Source organism: Falco peregrinus, chromosome 11 (genome assembly GCF_023634155.1).
Source record: "Falco peregrinus isolate bFalPer1 chromosome 11, bFalPer1.pri, whole genome shotgun sequence".
NCBI lineage: Eukaryota > Metazoa > Chordata > Aves > Falconiformes > Falconidae > Falco > Falco peregrinus.
Window position 1 is genome coordinate 16,387,270 of NC_073731.1, and position 12,510 is coordinate 16,399,779.

General features: G+C 45.0%; 1 protein-coding gene across 1 annotated transcript in view; it reads left to right on the forward strand.

The window, feature by feature from the left end:
• Positions 1-4,556, forward strand: part of PLB1 (phospholipase B1) — an 89,629-nt gene extending 85,073 nt beyond the window's left edge. The window contains exons 57-58 of the mRNA XM_027788630.2: positions 2,538-2,612; positions 3,104-4,556. Of these exons, the coding sequence (XP_027644431.2) occupies positions 2,538-2,612; positions 3,104-3,325 (297 nt within the window). The 3' untranslated portion in view covers positions 3,326-4,556. The remainder of the gene's footprint in view (positions 1-2,537; positions 2,613-3,103) is intronic.
• The last annotated feature ends 7,954 nt before the right edge of the window (positions 4,557-12,510 follow it).

Genomic DNA, 12,510 nt, shown 5'->3' on the forward strand with positions numbered 1-12,510 from the left:
TGTGCTCCATAGCTCAAACAGAGCTAATGGTGGCTCAGAAACCCCAGGCAAATGTAAAAAACTATTCAAATTAAGCACAGCTGCCGGTTTCAAGAAGGAGACAGTACCTGGACATATGGTAGCCTTAAACTGGGTTTCTGTTGCCACGTGGTGTTTCTGTTGGCCATTACTCATTCCTGAATCACCATCAGTCCTTTTTCTATGCCACCAGTCTTATTCTGTCCAGGCTGTCACTCACTTCCTACGCATGTAAGGATATTGACACAAAGCTTTCTACTGGGGTGGCGGGGATCAGGTTCTTACTGATTTTTTGGCGCAGCCATTTACTTCCATAGAGATGTGTCATAGAATCATTTACATTGGAAAAGACCTTTAAGATCATCAAGTCCAACTGTTAACCCAGCACTGCCAAATCCCCCGCTAAACCATGTCCCTGAGCACCACATCCACACTTCTTCCAATGAAGAGTTTACTGTTTACTATTTAAATCTAGTTCTTGTAACACATCCCTCCTTTTCATTCGCAGCCCATGTACGGTGAGGCTGTGCAAGCTTGTTGTAAGGCCACATTGTTTCCCTGTTCCCTGAAAAGCTCAGCAGGCTGTAGGCTTATGGCCAAATGACATGGATTCTTGTCAGTACACATAAAGGGCCAGACTGTGCCTGGCCACTGCGTGGGTATGCAGAGATGGGGATTGCTTAAGGAGCCTCTCCCTCACCATAATGTTCTTTACCTTTTTTCTTCATGCAAAGCAAAGCATGCTCCCACTCTCTGAAGTCAGAAGACTCAGTAGTCTTAAGGGGTCTCCACTGGTCCTAAATCCACCTCATCAGTCCTTTGGCCTAGGAGCAGAGCACACAGACAGTGTGTTTGTCTTGTGTTCTGCCTCCATGTTTGCTACACACTCTAGAGGAGCTGTGCGTTTCTTCCAGAAGTTGTCCTGCATGCTCATGGACTTGGGGATACTGTCATCTTTAAAGCTCAAAAGCTAATGCTCCTGAGGAACAAATTGCATAGAAACGAAGTAAGCATGGCTGGCTACAGAATTTTGCGCCTTATCATCCTTTGTCTGGGCTCTGTGCCAGACTCCTTACCAGATGCCCTGGCACGGGAAGTATTACAATTATCTACAGATAACCAGTCATACTGCGGACAGAACGCTACATGATATGAGCCACACATTTTACAAATAACCACGTCAGAATCTGAACTGTTCCCTTTAAGATGCAACTAAACTACCAAATTCAGGCTTCACAACATCAGCTGGCAGGCAGACAAGTGATTAGGACTCTTGTATGTGTCCAGCAGGACCTCATGACAATCATCAAAACTTGGCATTCTGTTCTGCTTCTCATGTCTCCACTTGTTAGCTTTCTTCCCTTCCCCAGTGATATTTTGCTGTGGCTTATCTCTCTCTTTTTATTTTTCAGTCTCCCCTTCCTCCTCTTATTTTTTTTAAACTGAACTAGAGAGACAAAGTATTCCCAGTGTTTCCATATGGGAATCTTACGAATAGAATTTTTCACCTCCATGTTTTGTTAGGCTTGTTGTGGTATTGTTTCTCTCCAGCATACAGTGAACGCTACGGTGACACTGTAATCACTTGAGGACAGCAAGCGCATGTATGGACAATAGCAGAAGCAACAGCACTCCTCTGTGCTGTATCCTCAGAAGTGCTGGATGACAGCTCTGCGGTTCTCTGTGGGCCAGTCCTGAAGTCCTTACTTCAGGCATGTCCATACACAGTTGTAAACACTTCAGTTAACATGACTGAGCAAGCCTCTACTCGTTAGCTTAACTATGGTAACTGGTGGTGTGTGCACTCCTAGCCAACCACAAACACTATGCCATTAGCCTGGGCATATTTTATGTTGAGTTTGAAATGGACTGAGGGTAAGCCTACAGTCAGCTATTGCAACTCAGCTGATGATATAACAGGCCCTACTTAACTCACTTCTTGCAATCTTGTGAACCTAGCCTCAGCTAAAACTCCCAGGGTATTTCTTGTCTGAGTGAAGATTGCAAAGGTTGGCAGCATCTCATCCTGTCTCTGTAACTCTACATAATTTCTGAAGTTAGTTCCATCACTGTGACACCTAAGCATCTTCCTTTCAGTAACGTGCTAAGTAACACGACTAACATCTGTCATGAGGGGTTTTTTCTTTGTAGTTTATACTGTCATTTGAGATGTGTACGTGGGAGAACTGCGCGTATAGTGAACCACTTTGTTTTAGCAGAATATTTAAAGTATGTGGTATTCAGAGTTACTTATTCCTCCACTCAACGCAAAAGGAGAAAGGCTTCTCCTGTTCCCTGCTTCCCGAGGGAGTTTTTCTGCAGGCAGTACATCGGATTCTCAGTGTCTTCAGTTCATGAGTGTTAAAATGTTTGGAAACTTTCCTGTGATGTTTCTACCACATTTCTTCATTGCTGCAAGCACCAAAATATTGGATAAGAAGTTGTAACCACCCAAGTCAGGAGAGTCTGAGGAGGGAAAAAAACATCATTATGTTTACTGTCGCTTTTCTCTTCTTCAGCTGGAGCCAGTTGGTGAAAAGCAGACTTACAACAACTTTACCCATGACAGATCAAAACTCAAGTGTCCAAACTCAGTAAGTAAAGGCCGAGAAGTCCGTACTCTCCATTAATGACTTTTATTTTTCTCCTTTCTTCTTATTGGTAAAGTTCTTCAAAGCCTTCACAAAGATACTCTTTTAAATAGGTAAAATATACTCCTGTTTTGTTATACAAAGGAAAATCTACTCAAGATTTAAGGAAAAAAAATAAAAATTATCCTTACTGCAATGGAAAGCTTATCATTTAAACCAGTTTTAACGTATTGCTGTCTGTTACCATTTGGTTGTCTGCAGCAAACAAATTTGGAAATGATGCCATCACTCCTGATTCTGAAATGGCTCCTTTTTTTTGTTCTGGAAACTTTCAGGCAATAGGGTAGGAAAAAGTTTGGGCTAAGACAGAAGGCAGAAACACCTGATAGTCTAGAGATTGAAAGTTCCTGTCTGGGAAGGGATGATGGCATATTGTCTGAACGCTGCCTCTTGAGTGGTCTGTGGTCAGTAAAACCTTTGCTCTCCCTTTGTAGGCTAAACCTTTTCTCTCCACGTTGAGAAACAGTGGATTCAGAAATTCACATCTTGACTTGGAGAAAACCGAACCTTCAGTCCCCTACTGGGCTGTCATCATGGCTGCAGTAGCAGGAGTCCTGGCAGGTTCTTTACTCATCTGGGTTGTGTCACGAAGAAGAGCCAAGAGATGCCAACATGGGACCAGCACAGAAAAGAACATTAAAGTAACAACTCTGTAAAGCAAGTGAAGCAAATATCTTTCTCTGCTGAGGCTTCTCTCTGGTGTGACACAGAGCAGCAGAATTAAAAAAACTGTTGTATATGAATGAAGCTTTTGGTTAGCCAAGGATTTTTGGGCCCAATAATCTTGATCAGAAATGTTCTGTGGAGTTAGCTTCTGCAGATCAGTCAAGAGGAGGATGAAGTCCAAGGTGTTAAAGCTTTACCATTCTGGGATGCAATTCTCCATTTCATGAGTATTACTCAGGATGTCAATTGCTTGCACAAAATGAGAAAACTTGTTCATGTATCTTGGCACCTTAATTGTGCATCTTGCCCTTTTTTCTTAACTGTATATAAAATGTTAGATACAAGTCCATGATAGTGACCTGGTATTTCCCAATAGCAAGGTAAGTGAGATAAAAAAGAAAAACTGCAATTTCACATGTTAAATTCCAGCAAGACCATCATGTTGAAGGTGCTAAGGTGGTTCTACACAAGCAAGTACTATGCCATGGAAACATCTTTAAGCCAGCTTCTGAGCAACCTGGACCATCCATGTGGAATCCCTGGTGCAGTGCTGGGCAGCACAGCTGGAATAACTGCACCCTCTCTACTGCCTCGGCCTCCAGGCTCCGTCCATCCGTCTGGGACTGGACTGGGAGCTGGGCCATGCACATCACTTCTCGTCCAGGGCTAAAGAGCTGCCTGTCCGCACTGCTGTATGGTAGCTGGTTCCAGAAAGACGCTGCCTGTGAAGAAGGAATTTCTTCACCAGCATGCAGTAGGGGGTCTAAACAGAAATGAAGTAACTGATCAGCAGATTAGACTAGCTTAACCCTTCTGAGAGGACAATGGTGTGTTCAGGTCTCCCAGGCTTCAGTCTCCATGGCTGTTCTTCAGGAAGAATTTGCAATGATTTTGTGTTTGGGTTTTGTTTTGTTTTGTTTTGTTTTTTTTAATTCTGATCAGGAGTTCAGAGGAGATCCTTCCTGGAAATTAGACATTCCTCGTTTTATACTTGCAGGCCAATTCATGCAGTCTACTAGTACAGAAGATACTTCACAGGTTCCTCATGATCTTGTTTGTCAATACCTTTCTTGTTTCCTATGTCATTACATTACACATTTTTATTTTATTGAAGCCAAAATGTGGTTTGCACTGGTGTAGGTTTTTTCTGAGGTGTACTACATTTGCACTCCAGAAACACAAATGAGCAGAAAATTAAAATGTTTCAGAGAAGAAAGTGTTCTGTAGTTCCTAAAGCTAATCATTATGCACATAGAAGATACTCTGACTCCTCCTTTTTCCATTTCGATCCTGTCATTGTCCTTGCTAAGATAAAAAGAGATGGGTAAAATACAAGTTGCATAATCAGGTTTCAGGGGCTGTAGCTCCACCCACCTCTCATTTGATCTGCTCTCAGAGGTTGGGCTACTATTGGTAGGGCTTTAATTTGCCTAAATCTTACCCACAGACTTGTGTCTGGGAGGTCTATGTGCAGCCCCAAGTGGGGATATCATTTGGAAAGCACAACAGAAGCACTTGCATCTTGTTTCAGTGCAGCACAGGCTGGTGTTCCTGTCCCTGCCTTCACTGTGGGTTGCTAACTACCTGATATCCCAGCTACTGATATTTATCTAGCTCAGTAAATGGAAGCAAACACAGCCTCAAGCCTGCAATGCAGTAGACTAGATTTACTGTATTCCAGTCCATTCTACATCACCTTCACCTCAAACACACTGAAAAATATAAGCTTCACAAGTGAGAAACCTGAGCAAGTATCTCAGTAGATGAAGGCTACGCTGTCCTCTCATCCCTAAATGTCATTCTTGTGAGTCCTCTTTCCTCTTGGGAGCTTGGATAGCCACTGCTGGTACAGCTCTTGGCTTGGGAAGGAATGAAAAGATAAAGTTCTCTCCAGAACCTTTCATCAGTACTAGGTATTTCAAAGGAAACCTGAAACAGTAGTTCGGTGCTGATTTACCTTTCTACGTCATGTGTGCATGCAGGCAGTGGGGTGGGGTCCTGCAACATGAGTCTGAGCTGCAAAGTTCTGCAGCTTCTCACATTGGGTTTGTCCTGCCTAGAGATGGGTATAAGTGTACCCTGGCTTTCGTGCTGGTGCCCCCTGCTAGAATAACTGGACATGCCCTTTCCTCATTTAGAAAGCTGAGTTTTGTTCTGGGCTTTTGAAAGCCAAAACATAAGAGGTGCAGCCAGTTGGGAAGTGAGGGGAAAGATGGCTCTTAGCTCTTCCACCATCCTGCAGGATTCTAAAGTGGAAATAAACCTTGTGCAGGAGCCCAGGTAAGTCTGCTTTGGACTGCAGATCCTCAGTTCCCTGCGGCATTGAGCTCTGTAAGGAATGCTGCCTTTACTGATGCTTTTGGGAACTGAGAAACCATCCAGCTTAAATTATATTGACTCTGTGCTGCTTCTGCAACAGAAGACTTTTCCCCTGGTTTCTGTAGCTGTGGTGTAGCTCTAATACACTACTACAGCAGGAGTACATAGGAGCTAGAGCAGGAACTGGTGGGCTGCTTATTCAGTGTATCTGGCATCTTTTTTGTATAGACTGAAGTATGTGACGAACTGCACCAACATTTAAAAAATAAAACACCAGGAGTCACGTAGTTTGCAGCTGCTCCACAAGCAAAATTATTTCCTTGAAGATGTTACTGCTGAGCGTTCCCTCCATGCTCATTAAGCAGAGGTAACGTTAAGCTGGAGTGAATGACAAATCAGTAGGTCTGAACCTTGGTCTGGCTGCATTCAGTGCCACATTCACTCAGAAAGTAATCTGTGCATCCTGTCTGTCAGTCGTCCGTTTTCCCTTTTTTTTTTTGTGATAACACAACCTTGGTTTCAAATGCCCTTATGGCATTTTCCATCCGTGGACTGCCTAGATTGCCTACTGGTGCACAAAAGAAGAGAGTCCTAGAAGGAACTTCAAGTCTGTATGGAAAAATGCATGAAACTGATCCCGCCTTAGCCCAGGACTTTGCTTCTGTCTGGGGTGATTTCCTAACATCGTGGGACAACAGGCTTTATGAATTCTTCTGGAGAAGAGCTACAGCTCAGCCTGCATGAGCAGTCACTGTCCAAAGGACCTTTGTGGCTACTGGCCTTGCTGCATGGCTCAGGTGTTTGGAAAGGGTGTTGGGAGTCCTACGGTGTTGCCTGGTCTTGAGAAGTAATCTGTTCTTCAAACAGGGAAGTGATGGAGCCTGACAAGCGTTGGTAAACCATTTGCCTACAGCTTTGTCAGTGGCTGAGTTCAAGTTCTGGCCTCCTGTGTTCCTACTGATGGACCTCCCTCTCATCATGGTACAGTGCCAGTGTTTTGCTTTGTAAGGTCCAGCCTTTGTAAAGGCCTTGGTGTGATTCATGTTCCCTGAGGTACTTAAAGAATTTGCTATTGGAGTACCACTGGTTTGCAATGGTTGCCCTTTTTACTCTTTTTGTAGAACTAAGGTATCTGGGATTTTCAGAAAAGTGAGGCAGAAATCTATCCATAAACTAGTTCACAAATTGCTTAAATGAGACAAGTTTTCTGGATATTATAGATCTCTGAGCATGACATGGAGGGATGCTCTTGAGAACTACTGGGTTAATACTCTTTCTGTCCCAAGTACAGTTTGCTCATCCAGTCACCTGAGAAGCATTTGTAGCACCAAAAGTCTGTATCCAAAGAAGGAGGTGGTGGAAGGAAGGGAAAGAGGCTGGCACATTTTAACTTAGCACATACTTGGCTGAATATCTTCTATTTAATTGTCAGCAACTCTCCTTGCTGCCACTTAGCTGTTGTGGACACCGTTGCATCATCTTTCGTCTATTAAATTCCTTTCGAGTCGAATAGATTTTCCTTGTGCATTTTGAAACCCAGCACTATCAACGCTTACCTGATGGGGGTGGGGCAGGGGATTGTTAACTTGAGCTGCTTTTGGTGAACATCCTAGTGCAAAGCAAAAATTGTTCTGTGTTTGATCACTGAAGAGATTGGTCACCTAAGGGAAAATACAGAAAGCCCAGAGCTTGAGCAATTTTAGAAAATAAATCCAATGAAACACAGGAGAGCTTATTTAAGCGGTGACTGAAACTACTCACTGGCTAGAAGCTGGAATAAGCTCTCTTACATCTTTCCATTTCTGAGACCTGTGTAACTGTCATTCATAACGCAGTCATAACTAGATCAAGTTACTTATACTGAGAAATTCCCTGAACTGTATGGCCACTGAACTAATTGCAGGCCTTCAGCAGGATTTGTAGAAGTCAGGTATGCAAACGTGCTCGTGTCTTCTGTCGGTTGGAGCATGGGCTCCATGAACATGTTTCAGTGGCTGGGTGCTTCTAGTCTCCAGCCCTTCTGCTCCCTTCGTGGTCCCTTTGGGCTAGCGGTAGGTGCTGCAGGGACAGGGTCCAGTGAGAGGCAGTCAGGAATGTCTGCTGTTGATCTGTGGGATGACCTGGAGTGAGTTATTTCAGCTGGAGAAACCAGCTGCTTCCAAACATCTAAGAGGGCTTTCTCACCGGCGTAAAATTATTGTGGCTGTGAAGAAGGAAAAGTGACCTGATACCTTTACAGTATCTGTATCATAACCATCAAGGATTTAAAAAAAAAAAATCCTTTTAAAGTTAAAAACTAGCTACAAAGGAAAACCCTTTAGCTACCATTTGTGTTGCTTAGGTGGCTGCAAGCGCCACCTGAGGGCCCCAATGGGCTTAGGCTGTGACAGGAGATAATCCCCAAAGTGAAAAGCGGCCAGGGCTGCTCAGCAGTGGTTCAGCTTAACAACAGCAGGGCAGCCAGGCCTCGGGCATTTCAGAAAAATAATGTCTAACAGCTTCACAGTAGGTGGATGAGGCAGAAAGTACTTTCTGTGCTCTTGCACCAACTCGGTTTTGCGGTCAGTACCTCTGGCTAAAGTCACAGGAACGGGCCAGTTCAGCAGCTCTTCACCCACCAGGGATTCACCTGCACTTGCCAGGCTGCCCACAGGTACCCTCTGAATGAAGTTCAGATCTAAGGAGAACGCAAGGGTTAAGAATAAGTAGGGAGGACACAGCTGGGATGGATTAGACAACAGAAATCAAGGCTGCATCTTCTGAAAGTTTCTAAGACTCGCTCTCTGCTTAGTCTGTCAGCACCCATCTTGTATGGCTTCAGTGCAGACGCTGGGACCCTTGGAAAGCTCACCTGTCTGCAAATGCAGCCTTTAGGGCCTGGAGTGCAGCAGCTCCTTAACGTCTCACAGCAAACCCGAGTGATTATATGAATCATGTAATATCCCTGAGTGTTCCTCCCAGACCCTCTGGGGATCTGAGGTGCTGACACACGTAGGCTCTGAAGCCCAGACAGCCGCAGGTGGAGGACAGACAGTGAGATGCGCATCGTAGGCAAGAAGATAACACCTCCGGGAAGGTGCAAAAACAGAACTTTGGGTATCTAAATGCTTTTTAAGTTCGAAGACAGAGTTGACCATGTATACTGAAGAAATGACATGGGACTTTGTGGACCGTACTTAACAGGGTTAGACATCCATATTCTGTCACTGTGTCATCTACATGAGCTTTTTGTGCATCTGGGCTGAAAATGACACAAATGCCTCTCGGCGTTCGGTGTAACATTTATCTATCAGATACTTGTTTTGTGGCATGAGCTGACCTTTTCCTGCTGCTGCTCCTGCTGCGCTTGTCAAACCGCCTCTTCACCCTTTCCCCTATCTGAGACATCGTTTTGGTACCACTGCCAGCAATCTCGGGTGAAAGGTAAGTAAATAAGTCAGCCTGGCAATTAGGACATTCCCCTGCCTGTTACTTATTCAATGAAATACTCAATGCCTTTGTTGAAGCATTGTCTAAAGCATTTTACAAATATTTATGAGGGTAATTTGTATGTCCTAACATTCCTGTGAGATAGTCTTACTACCTCCCCAACTAAAAATGATGTAATTTATGTGCAGAGAGGTGATGTGATGTGCCTCAGGTTACGTGATGAGTCAGTGACTAAGCAGGAAATTAAACCCAGAAGTCCTGGCTCCACAGATGCAGCCCAGTTGTGTAACCACTATACAACTTATCACTCAATCGCTAACATAGCTAGACTGGTAACTGTGCTAGCTTTATGCCTGGTTTTCCCCTTAGCTGGAACGCAAATACAGTAAAATACCGGCAGTCTGAGCGGGCAGAGAGTGGTAGGGAGCAGCAAGCTCAGGTCACTGAGGATCAGGTCTGCCCTGATGCTCGTTTCCACACAGGAGCACTGAGCGCTCGGCAGCACTTCAGCAGAGGCCCAAGCTGTGATTATCACAGGGTGGGGAATGGAGAGGGGAGAGAAATTCACTGCTCCCCCATCGTGCTCCTACTCGCATTACCCACACCCCATAATTAGCTCGCCAGGTTTCACCTCCAGCCCACGAGATGCAAAGGCTGCGGGCTGCACCCTCTCCTCACCTAGCTCTGGAAGGGATCCTTACACATTGCTTAGAGCAGGAAGGGTCAGGATTTTTGGGGATCTGATCTCAGATCCATTTACATGGTGAAGGTATGCCCTTTGGAAGGGGGTGTGGGGGGGAAGTCCTATGCAGACAAAATTATGTTGCTGAAATTGAATTATTTTTCTCGTGTTGTTGGTCTGTTTGTCTTTCATTTTTTACTTGGTGGCAGAGAAATGATGGAGAAAAGTGGACCTAAAGTAAAAGTTTTCATTTCAAAATGTTATTTCAAAGACTATTTAGCTATTTCAAAGACTGTTTAGTTGCAGAATATTTAGAAATGCAGGATGTCTACCCCTTGACTTATTTTCCAGCTGAAAGCATATAGTTGAAAAATATCGCTGATTTGGAACCTTTTAACTTTTTTTATATTGCCATCCTGATTTATGAAAGAGGAACTAACTCTAACCCATCAGCATGTCTGGGGAGAAAGAAAAGTTCTTTCTTCTAAACAGTTCCAGCAAATTCAAAGTTGTTATTTCAGTGCCTGAGAGTCAGCTTCACTGCAGAGCTAACTCCTGTACTGAGCGACGTGAGCTGTTTTTAGCAAGTAACCGTGCCAGTTATGAGAGTGACCACAGACCAAAACTGCTGTCATGCAGAGTCGTCATCCACGCCGCTTGACAGTGTGTAGCTCAAAACCCAAATTATCAGTAGCCATCTTCACTGAGAACCCTGCGATGTAATTATTGTAGCAGTTGCAGCGTGTGTGTGACCATATTGATGGAGTAAGCCTTTCCCACTGACTCCAACAGCAGCCCAGAATTTTAAAAACAAAAGAAAATAAAGAAGGGTGGGGGGGGGGTTGGGGGGAGGTATTTTTCCACATAAGGCTGCCTCCCAGCAGCCAGCAGCTCACACCTTCTACAAACTGCTCTGCTTGACCTAAGTGGCAGTGCCACCGCCGTGGCAGTGCCACCGCTGGCAGAGGGCGAGGGGTTATGGAAAGGGGGAGCATGCAGCACTCCCTGTGCTGCTCCGTCCCAGGGAGGGGAGATCTGCTTCAGCAGGGAGCCTAGTACCAGCCCTGCTTATCCTCTAACCTGCAAACAATACCATGAAGTTGGGGAGCTGCTCTCGGGTGTCTTCCCACCAGACCATTTTTAGCAGAAACCTGTAGCTTACTCATGCAGCTTTTTTGGGTTTTGAACCATCGTGACTTTATATGAAAGCAGTTGTGAGCTGGAACAAATCCGCTTGAAGGGAAATAAGGTTGCCTCTGCAAATTATTGAATCCTGAGATGATGGTTTTTACCAATGTGCTCTCCTTCGGTCCTCCTTGGAGCTGCCCCAGCTGACTGTTTGCTATGACAATCTAATTATAACTTAGCCTGGCCACGAGCACCAGCTGCCTTTGGTTTCTTTTATCTCATTGAACTGGGCAAGCAAAAGCTAGGTGCTTCTGAGCCTGCTCCCTGCGTGAAACCGAGGGAATTCAGAAATGTATTAGAAAAGCATTAGCTTCTCCTTTTCTCTCTTTTTTCCGCTGGAGCCCATCCAGATGGAGCACAAACAAGGAGAGGATAAATGCAAAGTGCTCTGCCACCCTGAAAGCACGCGCTGACGTCAGCTTTCATGAACTGGCACTTTAATCATCGCACGGGGAATGTTTCTCTCTCTCTCTGCAGCCTCCCTTTGAATTTCCGAGTGCACCAACATTAGCATTTATGGCAAGGAAGATTTCTTTTCTTTCCTGGTTAAAAGAGTAGTAAATTTGGAATGCTTTTACAAGCTGCTAGACGGGGAGCCCTGCAGATCCAAAATCCTGTAGGCTCAGATAGGTGTGTCAAGGGCAGCAAAAGGGCAGGCAGAATTCTTCCTGCATGTATTTCCACTTGCATTAACAGCTACGCTGAAAAGCAAGGGGCTAGTCCAGTCAGCATACACAGTGATGTTACTAGCTTTTCCAAGCCAAACTGCGCAAAATACTCTGCTGGGGGCGGGGGGGGAGGGGGGAGGGGGGGGGCGAAGTGGGAATGTAGGGTACCAGACACAAGGAGCAGGTGGTTTAGGGACCTCCAAAGGTCTTTTTGAGGCATGCAAGCTAAATTTTTCAGAATTAAGCACTAAAAATTAGCATTTTCTGTTCATGTGTCATGCCTCAAACAAGCACCTGGCTCTCCTCCTCTATCCCGGTCTTCCTGGCTGGACAGCAGGTAATTGAACTTGAATCCCTTTGCACAAGAGCCAGGACCGATGAATTCACTGAAGTGTGTAAGAACATTTTGAGCTCGGTGAAGAGAGCTCTGCCTAAGAGCCTTGCGTTTGTTGTTACCTAACTTTGCCGGGATTTAGCCTAGTCATATTTTCTGTGTTTCCTTTGTGTCCTCCACGCATGAGGGAGCATGTGTGAAGCAAGAGTAGGATGCAGCATCCTTTCTTGGCTGTCTGCCATAGGTGTGCCCAGAGGTGACGGTCCCCCCTCCTCTCCATGGGTATAGCGGCCATCATAACGCATGAGTTCGGGCAGCTCTCAGTGGAGCAATTTAACTAAGGGTTTCAGTCTTTATGGTGCGGGAAGGGGACCTCACTTTATACATTTGGAGATGTGCTGGAGAGGGAAGGAAAAAAAGATGACAGATACAAACGATGCTAGCAGGCTATTGTCAATATAGATGCAGTCAGCTGGTCCCATCAGCTGCTTTCATTAGACTGCCTGCTTCACAGTAAAGTGGTTTCCTAATTATAGCCTCCGCTTCACCCTCCGT